Source organism: Poecilia latipinna, unplaced genomic scaffold (assembly GCF_001443285.1).
Source record: "Poecilia latipinna isolate Pla-1442-1.1 unplaced genomic scaffold, P_latipinna-1.0 Scaffold153, whole genome shotgun sequence".
Taxonomy (NCBI): domain Eukaryota; kingdom Metazoa; phylum Chordata; class Actinopteri; order Cyprinodontiformes; family Poeciliidae; genus Poecilia; species Poecilia latipinna.
In genome coordinates, this window is record NW_015112769.1 from 437878 (window position 1) to 457376 (window position 19499).

The window sequence follows — 19499 nt, forward strand, 5'->3', positions numbered from 1 at the left end:
TTTTTCTTTTTTTTTTTTCTTTTTTCAAGAAAGTTAGTCAAGTAAGTAAATGTAAGTAAATATAACTACCAACTCTGTTAGTTCTTTGTTCTTCACAAACAAAAATGGAGTGGTGTCTCATATGTTAGCAGTTGGGGGAGCTCAATTTTATCTCTGACAAAAAGTCATTTCTATGCAGCTACAGCCCAGCAGGGGGCACTACACAGTTGTATAAATTGCTTGTTCACACTTTTTCTTGTCTTTTCTCTTTTTTTGATTAATGGATGTTTTACAAATATTGTACTTTGTATAAAACTCATGGGCCCAAATTATATGAGTTGTATTCATATTTTTTTAAAATTAAATTTTATGATTATAAACAATATTCAAGTGTTTGAAAATTCTGAAGTTGTAGTCGATTTCTTTTGGAACAATGTGGAGTTAGGGGATATAAAAAACCTACCATACACCAATTCATACTTGCTAATGTATGGCACTACATATTAAAATACTGTAATTTGCATTAGTAAAATAGTATTTTATAGTAGAGCCCTATCTACTGGCCCTGGGACCCACAACCTTGTAAATCAGAGCCAAACTTCCCAACAAAAGCAGAAAATTTATTAACGCTTAATATATAAAACTTTTTCTATTAATAAGATATGAAAATTTGGACAGAAATGGAAAAAATATTTTTTCATTAAAGATTCAGGTTTTCTGGTAACATTTTTCACTTTAAAGTTTTAATTTTAGTACACCAAACTGAATTCATTGTAAGAAGAACCCCAGAAGAATTTATTTAAAAAATGCTAATAAAATATGATTTTTACTGAAATTAAAAAACATAAACTTCTTTATTTACATAAAATGTTGTTAGTTGTTCACATAAGTCATTTCAGATCCTATAAAATAATTTATTTTGAACATAAATTTTGCAATCGCATCACTTGCCCTGAAGTTTCACATCACATAAAACAGTTTTTAAATAAATAAGACACCAGACTTTCATGATGACCTCTTGGTGCACTTTTTTAATTAACTTCAGGTCCTCAGTTATTGGTACACAGTTATCAATCCAAACAGGATGGCTAGTTACACATCACAAACACAGAAACGCTAACATAAACAACACCTGCTTCCAAACAGAGAGCAGCTTGTGCATTTCAAAAGAGACAGCCTGCAGGTTTCCACGTTTCATATCAACTTATGATAATAGCAGGTGCTGCAGTGACACTCTGTGTGGTTTCTCACTGGGATGGTGCCTTGCATCATCTGCAAGAAGGAAACAATGAGCAGGAATGAATAAGAAATAGATTAATTGTGTGCTTTATTTATTTTTTAAGCTGAATTTTATGAAAAATCAGCAACAGTACATAGAAGTAGACAAAAAACATATAAAAAGTTATCAAATGGTGATGTTTAGCATTTGATAGTTAAATCTTAGCTACATTTGCTATAAAACATTTACATTTGATAGCTAACGTTTGATAGGTATCAAACACATAGCTATAAATATAAGAATTGATAGATATGTTAGCTACCAAAGCTATGCTATCAAATGCTAACGTTTGATAGTGAATGTTAGCTAACACATTGTGGTCCATATTTGACACTGTCAAATATGAATGAAAGAAATAACAAAAATGCCTTTTTGTATAAAATATAGAGAACAACATAATTTATGATATAAACATATATGAAATACAGCTTAAGCACACATAAAATAGATTTCATTGTTAAAGTGTTGTATTAATATATTGTTACAATTAATACAACATTTTCCTAAGACATAGTGCTGTAAAAAAAAAAACACATAAAAAACACAAAATCGCACCAAGTATTTTTTATAGTTTCTAGGGCAAACATCTAGTTCACTTGAAATAAGACAAAATTAACTCATAGGTATTATTTCAGCATGATATAGGAGCTTTTTTTAAGTAAATAATAAATATTGATGAAAACGTGTTAGTTGTAAGTTAAATAATCTGCTAGAGGAAAGAAAGATTATTTAACATTTTCTTCAACATTTAATAATTATTGACAAAAACCAAATTTCTATATAATGCTGAGAAATTATTACTATTATAAAATGTAACTCATTATTAAGTTCACTGCAAAAACACAACAATCTTACCAAGTATTTTGGTCTAGTTTCTAGTACAAATCAATCAATCAAGTTTATTTCCATCCATCCATTTTCTAACATCTTGTTCTTAGTGGGGTCAGGAGGTGCTGCTGCCTTTCCAGCTAACGTTCTGGTTGAGAGGCGGGGTCACCTGGACAGGTCGCCAGTCTGTCGCATCAAGTTTGTTTGTGTAACACGTTTCAGTTCAAAGTGCTTTACATCATAAAACACAAAAAATACAAAGTTAAAGAACACAGTCAGCAATTGTCAAGTGCCATTTTTACACATTAAAATGTTGATTAATGTTTCATTTATAATTTTTCAAATATCTTAGTACATTTGAAATAAGACAAAACTAAGTAATTTTTATTATGTTTTAGATATAGATATGTTTTACGGTCATTTTTAGCTTTCCCATTATATAATAATAATAATAATAATGATAATATACTGTATAATGCTATACAATATATATATATATATATATATATATATATATTGTATAGCATTATAACATTATTATATATTATTATTATATATTAATTGACATTTTGATGTGTAAAAATGGCACTTGACAATTGTTGACTGTGTTCTTTAACTTTGTATATTGTTGACTGTGTTCTTTAACTTTGTATATATATATATATTATAGAAGTATGTATAAAATAAACATTTCCATAATAATTGCTTTCAAGTGTGCTAAGTTATTTGCACTAGGAATTAGACCAAAAGTACTTGGTATGTTTTTGTGTTTTTGCAGTGAACACTTTATGCATCTAGTTTAATTAAATTAATTATTTTTTACCTCGTAGCTGTGCTTTGCAACGCAGCACGATGCCTCTGAGGTGATGTTCTTGGGGACCGACATCGTCTGCATTTTCATCTGCGGCGTCGGGTACGCCCGGGAGAAGCAGCAGCCCTTGCACTGGTAGATCTGTGCATGGTCCTTTGAAAGAAAGTCGTTCAGGACCAGGCTGCATTTTCCACAGCCCACTGCAAAACCAAACAGACACTGTGAAACACTCCAGGGTGGGTTTGAAAATTCAAAGAAAAAGCATTGTTTCCAGTTAGAATTTAAAGTTAAAAAATGTGATTTAACAGCAAATGTTAATTTGTTTAAACATTGTTTTAATGTTCTGACGCTTTATTAATCTTCAATTATGAGCTATAACTTTATTTCAAATAATTATTCACATCATGCCAGGAATCTGCCCTCACCTAGTTGAACGAGAACACACTGCAGCATTATTTTCACTCATGTTATCCAGTTGAAATAAATACTTTTTACTACAATTTAAATTCATGATTCAATTTGCACAAACAAAATATATTTTAATGCATTTTATTAAAAATGACACTAAATTCTTTTGAACAGAGCTTAAGCAATGTGAGAAGATATTTCCCTTAACGATTTGGTCAGTTGGATAAAAATTTAAAAAAGAGCCAGATAAACTTAACACAAAATTAACACAAGATACAAAAGCATGCAGCTAAGCATCCTGGGAAATAACCCTAACCCTAACCCTATCCCTAATTGCTGCATTAAAAACTATAATATTCACGTGGAGTTATGACAAAAATAATAAAACCTTAACAAAGCTTACTACTGTAAGTTTATGTTGTATAAACTCACATATTTAAGTTCAAAATCTAAAACTTGAAAGATTTATTTGACTTAAAGTGTAAAAGTTAGTAGATACAATTAAATGAGGCTCAAATGGTTTTACAGTGTAGAAAAGCAGTGAAGGAGTGAAAAACACTTCAAAAACACAAAACCTACCAAGTATTTTTAGTCTAGTTTAGTGGAAATATGTCAGTACACTTGCAATGAGACAAAAACAATTTATAAGCAACTTTTTGGCTGATTTGGAGCATTAGTCCTCAATATAAAGGATATAAACAAGATATAGAAGCTTGTTTTAAGTTAATAATTCCTTAATATTGATGAAAAAAGTACAAATTATTTCACTTATAACATGGGAAAATCAATATTAAGGAATTATTGACTTAAACAAGCTCCTATATCTTCCTGAAAAGTTATATGTAAGTTAGTTTAGTCTTAATTCAATTGTACTAAGATATTTGCACTACAAATTAAACCAAAGGTACTTGGTAAGGTTTTGTATTTTTTTTGATCGTTTTAAATAGTCTCCTTTGTTCTTTAATTTTTAGCTGAAACTCAAATAATGTTATAAATTCTTATGTTTTTAACTAACAGCTTGTTTGCTTGTAGCTTGTTTCTAAGCTTAAAAAAATTCATTGAATTTTAAATTGAAAAATGTTTTAAATTTTTTTTGCTAACAAACCACCCTTACTCCTTGAAGAGTCGAACTTGGGATAAGAATCAGCTACGTTCAGAAGAAAAGACAACAGAAGAAGAGTCACTGCAGCCGACTTCATGCAGCCCATAGTCGTAACAGCAGACACCTGTAACACGGAGACAAAAAGACATATTTATTAAAGAATATGTTCGGTTTTAGGGAAATAAAATAGAAAGATGCAGGCTGTTACCATGTTGCGATAAAGCTTGTCTTCATTCCGCTTCTTTTCAAGACTCCTTTATATTGAGGACTAACCACCAAATCAGTGGCTAATTTTATACCTGGCTACTTCCTGGATTAGGTGATACCTGCCAACCTTATCGCTGATCTCTGTGATTCACTGTTTACTTTACCTCCTTTCCTCTAATCCATCTAGAGCCCAGAAAGATTGGAACAAGTTGTGGAAACTCATAATATACTTCCCCCATCCCGGCAATGGTCGTTCTGTTTAATCCCTGGATTTTTGTTACCTGGTTACCCAAGGTTGCTGTCGTCCATCAGATCAGGACAGAAAAATTCACATTAATTAGGGCTTTTGTCCAACCATAAACCACTTACAGAGTTATTTTACCAATAAAGAAGGCGTTTTTTATCGGAGTAACATGAAGTTTTATGCCTGTAAGTATTGTGTTTTTAGGTTAAATGAACTTTTACTCATGAGTCACATCCACTGAAACATGGAGTGGGCAGCAGATTGAGCTCAACATGTGGCTGGAATCAGACAACCTTCCGATTGCAAGATAACGATTACTTCCAAATTTAATGCTAATGGCATCATTTTGAAAAATATCAAGTTATTATGATATTATGAGGCAAGTTATTATGACGGCGTTTCAGGGCCTTTGTAGACTGAAAAAATAAAAAGGTGGAGTAAATTTCTGCCAAAAAGCTCTGCAATGTTGAGATTAACCAGAGAAATTTTCTAGAAAAAAATGAGAAATGTCTAAGCTCCAAAAGTCTAAAATGTGAAATCTCAGAAAATTTGAAATTATTATGAGAAATCTTCTAGAAAAAAAACAAGAACATTTTGGCACTCCAAAAGTTGAAAATTTTGAAGCAAAAAACTCTGAAATTTCCAAGAAAAAAATTCCTGAGGTCCAAAAGTGAAACATTTTTGAGAAAAACAACTCAGACATTTTAGATAAATTGCAAAATTTTTCTGGAAAACACTTGGGAATTTCTGAAATGGACGGTGATTGACAGCGCTAAGACCCGCCTCCTGACTCTAATTGGTTGTTTCTAGATATCGCCATGTTTTCATTTGTCACAAGTTTTAATATGTTTTAGATGGAGATTCATCTGTGAAGCCACTTCATCAAAAATGATCCACTTTCAGAGCAGTGCAGCTCTTATTAGCTATTTTTTGGCATTTATATAAACACATTAAACTGCACCATAAGTGAGTTCATTTTCATGTCCACATCAATTTTTTACACAAACAAGAGATGTAATACTTCATAATAAAATTAGTTAAGTTAAAATAAAAAGCACAGTGTAGTAAAAAATACCTCTAAAAGTCAATATTTTCATAAAAGTCACTTAAAAGTCATCTGCCACGACCAACTTGGGTTTTGAGAAGACAATAACTGATGTAAGATTATTTCCTGCTAATGAAAAGCAAGAAAAAACTGTGTTGTTGTAAGTGAATTAATCTGCCAGTGAAACTATTACTTTTTCATCAACTCTAAGAAATTATTGACTCTAAAAACATTCCTATATGTCGCTGAAAAGTAACTTGTAAGCTAGTTTTGTTTAATTTCAAGTGTACTGAGATATTTCCATTGGAAACTAAAAACTACTTTGTAAGAGTTTGTGTTTTTGCAGTGTTCTCTTTGTATTTTTTCCTGTTCTTAGGATGATTTCATTGAATATCCAGGATGGATTCCATGAATAAACCCGCAGGAATTTGATATCTGATAAGGAGTTTCCATTTGTCCACCCGCGATCTCTGAAAATGTCAAGGATGAATAATTTATTTTAGGTTTAATTTGCGAGTTCCCTTAAGTGCCCATGTTCCTGTCCTTGGTTGTTTTGGTGATAAATCCTCCCTCAAGCGGTGAATACAAGAGACAACACTGTAAAATAATAATTTGTCATTTTGTAGCCTTATGCTTTTTTAAAATAGCACTCAGACAGTTTTTTTTCCTCTTTTCTTTCAAAGCTTAAAAAATGCCTGAAATAGCAAACAGAAATGATAGTTTAAACAGAATCATAATAATTAAAACACAAACCTTTAATATTCTGGATCTTTAATGTTTGTTCATTTAACAAACTTTAATTGAGGATTAATTTAAAGTTCATTGGAAAGTAAATCTCCTTCTGATTGGACAGAAGCCCATCTTGATTGTGGGTGTGGCTTAACTTCTTCTGATGTTGCCTTGGTTTCATGTTCACCTCGAAGCAGGAGTGTCTAAAGTGCGGCCTGGGGGCCATTTGTTGCCCGTGGACTGACTTTGTGCGGCCCCCAACTGCAATTCAAAAGTGATACAAATTTGTCTCGTAGATTCAGATGGAGAAAAATTGTCACCAACATAATTTTCTTACACAGGAAAATGTAAAGTACAAGACAAAGTATTCATGTTTTTATAACCAAATTTTAACAAAAGTAAAACCAGTAAAATCCAAAGAATTTTACTGGAAAGCCAACTTTGCTGCAACCAAATCAGCTTTTATTCTTTCTTAAACTTGGCTAAATATAGCAAGCATTTTGAAATAAGGTGGCACAAATTACTGAAAATAAATGTATTGAATCAAGCCCAAAATAAACTGAAAACTAGATGATTTTGTTGTATTACAGCAAACATGCTAAATTAAAGAGGTAGTAGTGGCCTATACAAGACATTTTCATGACATTTTTTGTACAAAATATTCTCATACAATGAGATTTTAGTCTGCTCAGTTCTGCCTATTTTGACCCGTTTTATCGCCTCTTGTCACTTTAAATCCAAATAATCAGCTCTATGTTTACACACGCACGTGAAAATGGCTGCCAATAGATGTACAATTATACAAACGTACAGCTTTGAAAAGCAGAAGTGGAGCTTCCTGCACAACAAGCAAGAATGCAGCAAGCGGTTTCTGGATGGTAAGTCAACAACAAAACACTTTTTATATTTTCCAGCAGCCATTTTAAAGCGCATGCAGCGGTAAAATAAGCTGACCAAACATAATGGAGCTCAGCTTAGGTTGCTGGGTAATGGGCTAAACTCTACTGGGGTTGCTAGATAACAGAGACCAAATCTGACTTAATCAGGAAATTTTTGAAATGGCTCATTTTCCAGACACCAAAAAATATTAACTTATTGCCAAAAAAATGGCTGTGTATTTTTTTATAAGCGTTTGTACAAAAACGTGAAAATTTTTGTCTAACAAGCAAACTGGCAACAACAGAACAAAGTAGCAATCCAGTGTCTATACAATGAATAACTGTTTTAAATCCACACATTCATAACCAAATGTGAAAAATAATAAATAAGTTAAAAGAGAAAAGGCATCTTTAAGTCTATTCTTTGAGCTACAGGGAGCCGGTGTAGCGACTGGCGATGTGCTCTATTTTCCTGGTTTTAGTCAGAACGCCAGCAGCAGCATTCTGGATCAGCTGCAGCTTTCTCCTTAGACAGATCTGTGAAGACACTGTTGCAGTAATCAATGCAACTAAACATAAATGGATGAGTTTCTCTAGATCTTTCTGGAACATATTCCTTTAATCCTGGAAATGTTCTTCCAGTGATAGAAGGCTGACTTTGTAACTGCCTTTATGTGGCTCTGAATGTTCAGGTCAGAGTCTGTCATTAATATGGAACATTTCTTGTTGAATTGTACCTAATAAAGTGGCCAGTGAGTCAAAATTACAAATTACTGGACTCAGTTTCAGTCTGTAGAACTGAGTTCATGCCAAAAATAATCTGCAAGAAAAATATGTACTTCCTGTTACCTTAGTTTTTTTTCATTTGTTATTTTTCTTCTTGTAATCTTTTAATTGCTAAATGTCAAATCCAAACTATTGTCTATTGATGCATCAAAATGTGTTCAATACAACTTCCATCGATTTTCTAACACCTTGTCCCCTGGGGTCGGGAGATGCTGGTGCCTTTCTAGCTAACGAGAGGCGGGGTCACCCTGGACAGGTCGCCAGTCTGTCGCAGGCTCAATACAACTTGAGTTTGAAAAATATTTATTCAAAACTTAAATAAATTGAATAGAAAATATAAAATTATATTTGATATATTAGATCGTTCTGTCCCTGCTTGGGAAAAGTTTTTTTTTTAAATTATTTTTCAAGTATTTCTGGATTTCTTTTTCACCTATTTATTATTATAAATTTTATAATTTACTTTTTCTGGTTTCCTAACAGTGGATGAAAGAGAGCCAGACAGTTTCACCACACGGTGGCATGAAAGACCTGTTACAGGTTCAGTCCTTACAGGTCCATAAAGTCCAGAGGTCATGAGAGCAGCTTGGAGTAAAAGTCAAGATTCAGGATAATTAAGAAATTACACTTCTTAACAATAATTTTAATGTTAAAACATGAGAAATGTGTAAAAGTGTGTTCATCTCATGAACACACTTTGTTAGACACTCCTGCTATGTACTAAATATTTTTGCAGCATATTTACTGACTGACTTATTCTGGTAGAGGACCTGAGCTCAGAGGATGAAAGAGACCACCCGCAGAGGGTGAGAAGGGAATTTTTCACATATAGGTGTGTGTCTGTTTGGTACAATTTTGGTAAAAAATTATAATAATAGAGTAGAAAAGAATAAAATAGAATAGCATCTTTAATATCATTGTAACAATAAACATTGTACAATGAAATCTGGGTGCAATTCTCCAGATAAAACAATGTCTTACTTTAAAAAAAAGACTATAAATAATTACTTATCATATAGCAATCAGCAAATTATAAAACATTAATTGAAAACTAAAACAGACATAAAAACAGACATGGTCAAAATGACCACATAGCAGTAAATCAACATGGTGATGGCTGATGGGTAAGAAATGTCTCTTGGTCATAATAATATGACTAAAATAAAAGTATGGTGCAGGGAAACTATTCCTAAAACTATCTTTTTTTGTCAAAATATTACATAAGTAAATGTAACTAAATATATGCCATCTAATATTAATTGCAAAAAGTTTAGAAAACCATGTTTAATTTTCCTTTCACAATACAATTATGGCATATTCTTTGCTGTTCTATGAACATGGGCGGTTCTATACAGGGGCCACCAAGGGCTGTACCCTTGTTTAACTGTTCCTGGTCTCTGTTATAACACCTGTGCATAACAGATTACACTGAATAAATTCCTTAGAATAACATGTGCTGGCACAGAAACTGTATCTTAATTCAACTTTTTTGTTGTTTTAATCTTTAATAGTTTGTGAATTAAAAATTAAGATGTTGCAGATTTAGGTTTAGCCATATTGAGATGGAATCACAATTTTCATTTGCAAGATCAGGGGTCTGCAACATGCAGCAGCAGAGACACTTGGTGGCTCTTTGGCTCACTTAATATATATAACTATGAAATACAGCCATACATACATATTTATTAATCATTCTTTGTTCTGTGTCCCCATGAAAAAATAAGTGCCCCACCCTGTCCCCCTTGTAAATTTGGCCTAGAACCGCCCTTATCTGTAAAATCCCAATAAAATCCGTTCAAGATTGTGGTTGTGACTTGTGATTTTCAAGTAGTATAAATATTTGTTGCAAGACACTGTAGTTGGCATTATAGCAACATTGTTTTTGTATCTTTTTCGGGGTTTTTTTTTCATTATATTTCTTAATCTTTTTAAAAATTGACGTTTTTATTACCGGACTGGACTCATTTAGTAAAAGTTACATTTTGTCTGTAAATGTTTGTTTCACTATCGTAGTTTAAAGAATAAAAAAACGTGGTTTTAACAGTTAAAATGCCGTGGTTGGGAGACAAACCCGTCCGTTGTCCTCGCTGTAATTGTGTCGAATGATGCTGCGGATGACCCGCCGCTCTACAAGGCAAGCCCGTGCAGGGCTGTCCAAGAAACCCCATCGACGAGACAAAACTCGAGGCGTGAACGTGGCAGCCATTTTACATCATCAAGAGTGAATGACTGAAGTCGGACCATTGCCGGGAGTTTTACACTTTTTCCGTCTTTTAAATATCACGTTTATCTTCCTATACAATCAGCACCACATTCATTGGTGTACCAGCGGCAGGTAGGGCGAATGCTTCTCAAAAGTCTCGTTAATGTTGTTTTATTCAGCGCTAAAAACCCCGGAATCGTGCGGTGCTGTTTCAAACAATGTGGAAACTGGTGGTGGTTGGGAACGAGTTGTCCAGACCGGCTTTTTGAAAATGGACTCTTCCTATGTGGCGGCACGTTGACTAACCACGCATCCGTTGAGCTAAGCACTTAGCTTTCCAGGCCTCGTTAAGTCATATTAAATATAAAAAGCGCGCTTTGTCACTTGGTGAAGTCTACCAACAAATGACGTTCTAACAATGGCCTCAGTGGTAATACCGTGCGAGTTAGCATGCTAGCTCCAGCTAGCTCATTTTGACAGATCATGGATCTGACATGCTCATTGTCAATTTATGCTAATAAGGCTCAATAGGGGAGCTTGGTATATGCGCAAAAGATGTTGACAACGTCTTACAACTATACTGTAAGCTCTATCTTCTGTTTATTAAATCAATGGCGGTAGTTCCTACTAAAAACGCACACATGAGTCTCGTGTTATTGTCCCAGAAAGGGTCCGTAGTTAGCTGTGCGCGCTAGCCGGCTAGCCTGCTAACAGTATCTTTAGTGTCAGGCGCTAAACACAACATCTTAAACACATTAAAAATAACAAACTATAAATATCTTCATGCATTTATGCACTAAAATTCAGCATAGTTTGTTTCTGAGAGTGAAATATACATTTGTAATTAGCATTTATCCTTTGACTACAGACAGCACGTGTTTGTGAGATTGATTAGCAAACGTTTGAAGAAATAATTCAGGCATCTGTCCGCCCAAATCAGAATTGGCTTTGCTGAGTTTTGAAATGCGAAGAGAACAGTTTTATCTTAAATCTGCACAAGTTGTCTATTACCGTGCAGCAGTACAAATTAAATACCACGAATTACAGATTACGTTTGAGTGAAATTTGGAGCATTTATTTTGTGCCACCCAAAAATAAAGCAGCACATTTGTACTCAACGGTCAGCCACCGGAAGCCGGGGAACATTGTCTGAACACGTATATCAGCTGAAGTCAGCAGTGAGAAGATCGGCTAACATGCAATTAGGAGAGCATAGCGGATCCTGCGAGTAAAACTAAGCCAAACCAAATCAGAATGCCACAATAAGACGCAATTTTCTCTGTTTAATGTGTAACAATTTGGTATGTGCGTTGTCTGTCTTGTGCACACTGTTCACGTTTGTTACTTCTTCCAAGCTGGAAGCTGCCAGTAAAAAAAAAGGTCAAGATAGGAAGAAGTTTCCAGCCACAAAAAGCAAAGTTTATTTCACACTGGAATGCCCCTTGTAAGATATTTTGAACAAAAGTGTAAAAAATGACTCCATATACCAGGATCACATTTTTTTGTTTGCATTTCTGTATTTTTAAGATGATATTGTTGACAAATCTGAGGCTTTAACACATCCAAAGACCCAGGATTAATTTGGCTCATTGCATTTATACAGATTTCTGGAGACATGGCCACAGAACATATAAATGGAAATGGTCCAGAAGAGCCAATGGACACCTCTGCTGCAGTTACCCATTCTGAGCACTTCCAGACTTTATTAGAAGCTGGTTTACCACAGAAAGTTGCTGAAAAACTAGATGAAATTTACATAGCAGGTAAGGCATTATGAATACACTTGCATATTCAATATGCAATTCTTTGTATGAATTCATGCATGTATTGTCATTTTATCACCTTTTTGAATGGGGGAATTGGGATCCTGAAGCAACTTTTTGTGGTTTCCAACCAAAATGGGTACTGCAGTGCTTCAAAAATATTTAATTATACAATATGTGATTAAAATGTCTACTAAAAACACAGAATATTCATTCCCAATATGGTGTCTTGATTGATAAATAAATCCCCCAGAGTATTTTTTATGACCCTACTCTACATCCAAATGATTTTAGATTTTAAGCTAGATTTAGATATATTTTTTTATTTTTTTTTGGGAGGGGTTGGTCACATGTTAGCTGCTAGTTTGGGCCAGATGGGGCTGCAACAGAAACAATGGTGGCAGCTGTCTGGTGTGGCTGCCTCGGACAGGTGATGGCCCGCCATACAGGGGAAATGTATTATGGTTCAGTTAAAATCTCCTGTAATACAGTATGAAAGACTTACAGCGTATCACATTACACTTTTGCATATGTTGTGATTAATTCTTCTGAACTTGTCCACAGCTTCAGTCCCATTTGATTAGGCTTGTGCAGTTCCCCCCTTTTCTTTCTAGCTGTCACAGTGATTTATTAATAAAGGAGCTGCTGTAGAAAAGTTTGCACATGGATTTTTCTTTCACAGGTGGTGAAAGTTTTCAGTGTTTACTGTTGGTAGCACTTTTCTGTCGTCCATCCTGCAGGTTTGGTGTCACACAGTGATTTAGATGACCGAGCAATCGAGGCTCTGAAAGAATTCAACGAAGAAGGTGCTCTCCAAGTCCTTTTACAATTCAAGGACAGCGACCTCTCACATGTTCAGGTATGCAGGACGTGTTGCTGAACAAGAAAACACTACTTTATTCGTATTTTGTAATATAGAGCAAATCTGTTTGTTGTTGCTTTTAGATGAGTGTGGAAAATAAAATGTGACCTACATAAATGACAGCATCTGGTTTCTTCATGATGTTTTTCTGTTATTTCCTTGTTTTTGATTTTTCTGTGTCTTTCCAGAACAAAAGTGCCTTTCTTTGTGGCGTGATGAAGACTTACAGACAGAGAGAGAAACAAGGGACCAAAGTGTCGGACACCAACAAAGGACCAGATGAAGCCAAAATCAAAGTGAGAATCGGTGCTTTGAATCAATATGTTAGCAGTTTTTGTTTTGAACAGTGAGAAAATTAAATAGTATAATGATTTTTTTTAAGTGTTTATTGTTAAAGTTGCTTCTTTTCTGTTTCATTTCAGGCTCTGCTGGATAGGACTGGTTATACGCTTGATGTAACAACTGGGCAAAGAAAGTATGGGGGTCCTCCACCAGAGTCTGCCCATACAGGAGCCCAGCCCACCATCGGTACAGAGGTACATAACTTCCATCTTTATTCTCTGGTTTATTCATATTTGAACTGCTTGAAGTGTTTTTTCACTCCAGGTGTCCAAATGATGACTTTTGTTGTTGTCACCCGTAGTAACCAAGGTTACAGTGATGTTTTACCGCTAAGAGCTGACTGGGTGCCTTCCCCAAAATGTCGTCCGTACTTCTACTCTTGACATTTTGAAGTAAGATTATTGTTTTCATGCAGATATTTGTGGGGAAGATTCCCAGAGACCTGTTTGAGGATGAGCTGGTTCCACTGTTTGAGAAAGCTGGCACCATCTGGGACCTGCGCCTGATGATGGATCCTCTCAGTGGCCTCAACAGAGGCTATGCCTTTGTCACTTACTGCACTAAAGAATCTGCACAGCAAGCTGTCAAGCTGGTATGCATGCTCCTCTACAATTATGATACTTAATATTTGACTGAGGGAACATTATGTTGCATTCATTTTGCTATTATTTTACAGATGCACCTAGATAGGGTTTTTTTTTCTATCTATTCAGATTTTAACTTCAAACTGTTTTCTGAACATCCACAGTGCAACAACAATGAAATTCGACCGGGTAAACACATTGGCGTATGCATTTCTGTGGCCAATAATAGACTGTTTGTTGGCTCCATCCCCAAGAGTAAAACAAAAGAGCAGATTGTTGAAGAATTTGCTAAAGTTACAGGTGAGTCTGGTGGTTTTTCTGTGCAGCTCAGCAGTATTTCTGCAGCTTAATGTTTGTTTTTCTCCGTTTGCAGGTACGGCTTTTATGTTATTGGAGAAAATAAAAATTATTTGCTTTTGTCTGAATAGTTGACTGGATTTGAGTTAGTGTTGCATATTTGACTTAAAAATAAGTCAAGATTTAATGTTTGTCAATTAAATTTAGACATTTTAAATTATTTGCAAATGCAGCAAGGACAGTTTTGGTAATTTTCTTTGTTGACCACCATTAATTATATTGTAATATTTGTATTTGTTTGCAAGCAGTTGTGAACATGTTTTGTCTGGAAAAAATAACTTACAGTTTTTCTCTTCTTGCTTTTTGTCTCTGCAGAAGGTCTAAATGATGTCATATTATACCACCAGCCAGACGACAAGAAGAAGAACCGAGGCTTTTGCTTCCTGGAGTATGAAGACCACAAGACGGCGGCTCAGGCTCGCCGCAGACTCATGAGTGGAAAGGTCAAGGTGTGGGGAAACGTGGTGACGGTGGAATGGGCCGACCCGATTGAGGACCCAGACCCAGAAGTCATGGCTAAGGTGAGCTGCAGAGATTTAACGAAGCTGCCGTGTTGTCTCCAAGTTACGGAAGATGATTAGGGCCAATGGGGGGAAAAAAAAGTCTGACTCTCCCCCCCCTCAGTTATGAATTCAAATTTAAGAATTCTCACTTTTTTCTCATAATTTTGCATTACTTAGATTTTTTTTTCCTCTGAATTCCAATTTATTTTTCCTCGGAATTCTTTTTTTCTTCTTTCTCGGAATTCTGTTTTTTCTCTCTGAATCCTTTTTTTTCCCCCTCTGACTTTAATCATTTGAGCTTAGTCAGAACTCTGAGGAGGAAAAAAGTCTGTTCTGCTTTTCTTTTTTTCCCCCCAGTGGCGCTAATCATGTTTTGTCCCAAATTATCCATTTCATAAAAAATAAAAACCTCCCCTTTCACAGGTGAAGGTGCTGTTTGTGAGGAATTTAGCGAGCACTGTTACAGAGGAGACGCTTGAAAAAACATTTAATCAGTTTGGAAAACTGGAGAGAGTCAAAAAGTTGAAAGACTACGCCTTCATCCACTTTGAAGAACGAGATGGTGCTGTGAAGGTACGAAAGAAAAAATCTAATGAATGCTACAGATTAGACTGATAACCACGGGTTAAAGAAAAACAAACAACCTTTTCCTGTTTTTAGGCGTTAGCTGAGCTCAATGGCAAAGAACTGGAAGGAGAGCACATTGAAATCGTGTTTGCCAAGCCGCCTGACCAGAAGAGGAAAGAACGCAAAGCCCAGAGACAAGCCGCCAAAACGCAAATGTAAGCAAGAACAATGCTTCTCAGGCTAGGGTTGGCAGCTTGTAATTAACTCTGCTACAAGTGAGACCCTGCTGTATTTATTTCATTCTGCTTCAGCTAAAATAATACCAATAAATCACTAAATTGTCACTTTCTGTAAGAATTGTTCAACGTTGGTGTTTCTCCCCAGGTATGATGAATACTACTACTACGGGCCGCCTCACATGCCGCCACCAAGAGGCAGAGCAAGAGGAGGGAGGGGCGGCTACTCTTACGCCCATGATTACTACGGCTATGAAGATTACTACGATTACTACGGCTACGACTACCACAACTACCGGGGAGGCTACGACGACCCCTACTACGGCTACGACGACTTCCAAGGGTCTGTGCGAGGGGCCAGAGGAGCCAGAGGAGGCGTCCGCGGAGGAACCAGCCAGACCAGAGGCCGCGGGGCCATCACACCCAGGGGCCGATTGGCCTTCACCCAACGCGGAGGCCTTGGAACAATCAGAGGTACCGGAAGTTCAGCTGAATATTTCAGTTTGTTACGTTTCATACGCAGAGAGGGAGCCAAAAACGGCAGGAGGTAATTAAATAAACTGAAGCCTAATCATGAAAACTATTTACAGTTAAAAGAAGAGGCTTTGTTGAATTAATGGTAATAATGAAACACTAGAGGGAGACAAAACCTCTAACGTTAATTTTAAAACAAAATAACATTTGAAATGGTTACTAATGCAAATTAAAAAATAAAGCAGCAGAAAACCATTAGATGTTAGAAAACCCCATGAAAAATAATTACATATTTTAAAATTAAGTGGTAAAGCAACAAAAAATGTTTTAGAAAAAACAACTGTTAAAAAATTTACATGAACAAAAAAGAAAGCGACTGGCTAAATTTTGTTAAAGGCAGCAAAAAAAACCCTTTACAAAACGATTTTTTAGATTATTAGCAAAAACCCCTAAAGTACAGTAAAACTTAAATCACTAAGATGTGATTAACTTAAATTTAAGTTATGAATTAATTATAATTTCATTGAAAAACAAAAACATTCATCTTAAGTTTGTTTTTAAAACTTAAAATCTAAGTTTTAAGTTAGATTTTAACAGGTAAGACCTGTTACACAGTAAGACCTGTGTAACAGGTCTTACTGTTGTTAAACAGATGGGGGGCAGAGACGTATATGGAAATGCAATTTTACATCAAAAAAAGGTCAAAGCAGAAACTTAAATTCAATGTCTTTTTGGTTAAAGTGATTGAAGGGAACCAGAATCTCTTGGCAACATTTTGATGTGAAGTAATAAAAACCTTTAGCTAGATTCAATTAAACTATTTAAGATTCTTTCTCTGAAAGTCATTACCAATTATTAAACCTTCAGTTTGGTCCTGATTGGCCTGAAAAAAAAAATTTACGCTCCATGGAAACAGATTTAACAATTTACAATTTGAATTTTTATGGATTTTTCCTAGTGGCTGCATGTATAAATTTTAAAAGTGTAAAATATAAAAAAATAAAACATTTGAGGCTTAAAGCTGCAGTGTATAAATTTAAGTGTTTAACATATGATAAAATTGTCATGTAATGCACCAGAAACAACCAATCAGAGCTGGGAGGAGGGTCTTGATGCTGTCAATCAACCTCATGAATGCACTGTTAAACGTTCTAATTGGCGTAATTGGTGGCCATGCTAGCTAGCCGTTATTAGCATGGCCTATCTGTAGTGTAGCATTTATGTTGGATGCATTAGCCATTCCGAGGCCGTCCTAGTCCATACCTGGATGTAATTGTTTTGTTTATTCTGCATTCAGCAGGGAAACGAGGCCGAGGGCGTTCCTGACCTGTCCCAGTGGAGACTGACTCGATGTGTGGGTTTACACCATAAGCTGCAATGGATGTTGAAATGACGAGAGCAACAACAAAGGTCCAGTGAAATTCCAGCCTTACAGAAGAAGAAACAACATCTCCCTTCCACCCATTTTATTTTCGCTTCTCCCCCAGAAACCGTCACCCTAAAAGAAAACGATCAGATTTTTGAATATAAACCCATGTCAGCCTGTACGTCGCCCTGGTTCTCAGGGCTCTATCTATGAATTGCCCTTACAATCTGCCCCTTCCCTGCCCCCGAACATGCCATTTAAAAGAAAAAAACAGATTATTGAAGAAATTGCACTTTTTAAGTTGTTAGGTTTGAAGTGGCTCAAAGGAGCTTGATACTATTGTATATTTTTGTGCTAATCGCAATTTTTATTGTCTAAATATCCATGTTATTGTTTGATCTGGATGTTTGAAATCGAACATTTGCAGGGTTTTAGGGTGTACCCACCTGGCATGGATAAGTCAGGCATTCCAGGAAAGTGGTTCTTTTCAGAACTGGTCTTTAAGGGTTGGTTGACTACCTCAGTACAGAGGACTAAACTACCCGGCCTGTACTGTAAATAGGGAAACTATATAGATGAAAGCAGGGCTTGTTTGCAAACAATATGCACAAGAGCTGCAGCGCTAAAACGATGTACTTAATGTAATATACTCCTTTTCGCTGCAGCTCTGCAGGCTGTAAACAGTCAAGCTGGGCATGCAAAACAATCTCATAAGATGAGTCTAAAAACGAGCCCTGCTTTTATCGTATTTTGAACTGAATTAGCTGCCTTGCTTCTTCAGAGTATGTAGTTACTGGTTGTATAGTTTTTCGGAAAATGTTACGTTTTGTAAAGGCTTAAAATCAGAAGGCATCCAAATGCCTTTTGATTTAAAAAAAAAAACAACAAAAAAATACAAAAATTAAGGCCCTGCAGTGTCCCTTTTGTGCCACTGTTTTATTCTGCTGGGAGGGTTTTTATATTCATGAAACACATTTTCAAACACCATCAGAATAATGTCAGCAAACTCTAAACCATCATGTAAAATCATGATCATCTCGAATGATCCCTTCCTGCATCATAAATGGCGCCCAGCGTAGTTGACCTGATGACTGAATTGCCATATTTTGCAGTCAGAAAGCGTGCCTAACTCCAGCTGCTGTGGTTGTAGAAGGGATCCCAGACCCACAGTGGTAGAAGGGATACTGCAGTGAATGATTTGTTTCCAAGTATAGCATAAAGGAAACTGTTTGTCAATCCCAGTTTTCTATACAGTTAACTCCCTCAGTAAAAAAAAGCATAACAACCACCTTTTGAAAAAAAAAAAAAAAAAAAAAACATACACGCATAAACAAAAAAAAACAACATGTTAGCAGTTTTAAACTATTGTTGGTGGCCAACAACATTTTTTGCATTCCTGCAAATAAATTGTTTTATACTGTAAAATGGAGGTGAGTGTAACTTATTTTTGTAATAAAGTTTTTGATTTCTATCTGCGTCTTACTGTCTGGGTAAATGTTGGTGGTGAGCGGCTGTGCTGAGAGCTAACAATTATTTTAGTTTGGGATATAAATATATCAGGCCAATATAATCCATTATTTTTATTTGAATACTCGACTCATTCAGTTTGATCCAGGAAATGGAAAAGTCGATGGTTTAAAATTAAGTAGCTGTTTTTGTCAAAATATTTTTATTTAAAATTTATTTAAATTTGGAAAAATGTTAAAACATTTTATCTAAGTTCCAAAGTACTCAGGCCAAAATTTAAAATTTTTAAAAATATGTTGTATTTGAATGTGAATAAAGTCAAGATAGCTCATTATGAGAATAGTTGTAACGTGACTTCTTGGCTGTTCTTGTGATCTGACTATTCTCATAATTTGACTTTATTTGTATAATTTTGACTTTTGTAGTTTTATTAATTTATTCTCGTAATATGAATGTATTCTTATAATTTCATAACTTTT

General features: G+C 35.2%; 2 protein-coding genes across 4 annotated transcripts; one reads left to right on the top strand and one right to left on the bottom strand.

Moving 5' to 3' along the window:
• Positions 1–982: 982 nt before the first annotated feature.
• cga (glycoprotein hormones, alpha polypeptide) lies at positions 983–4729 on the bottom strand. The gene is made up of 4 exons (XM_015029447.1): positions 4616–4729; positions 4420–4531; positions 2910–3097; positions 983–1251 (listed from the first exon to the last, which is right to left on the bottom strand). The coding sequence occupies exons 1-4, from the start codon at positions 4616–4618 to the stop codon at positions 1174–1176; spliced, it is 381 nt and encodes a 126-aa protein (XP_014884933.1). The 5' UTR covers positions 4619–4729; the 3' UTR covers positions 983–1173.
• Positions 4730–10463: 5734 nt separating this feature from the next.
• Positions 10464–19022, top strand: LOC106945636 (heterogeneous nuclear ribonucleoprotein Q). Of its 3 annotated transcripts, none has more exons than XM_015029461.1 (12): positions 10464–10631; positions 12103–12262; positions 13003–13121; positions 13313–13420; positions 13547–13660; positions 13882–14058; positions 14215–14350; positions 14723–14928; positions 15334–15483; positions 15571–15692; positions 15862–16187; positions 17488–19022. In XM_015029461.1, exons 2-12 carry the CDS (start codon positions 12115–12117, stop codon positions 17511–17513), a joined length of 1632 nt encoding a protein of 543 aa, XP_014884947.1. In that variant the 5' UTR covers positions 10464–10631; positions 12103–12114; the 3' UTR covers positions 17514–19022. The 3 variants fall into 3 exon arrangements, with proteins under 3 accessions (XP_014884947.1, XP_014884945.1, XP_014884948.1); XM_015029459.1 differs by having other exon boundaries at positions 10465–10631; positions 17485–19022; XM_015029462.1 differs by lacking the exon at positions 12103–12262 and having other exon boundaries at positions 10467–10631; positions 17485–19022.
• Positions 19023–19499: the final 477 nt, after the last annotated feature.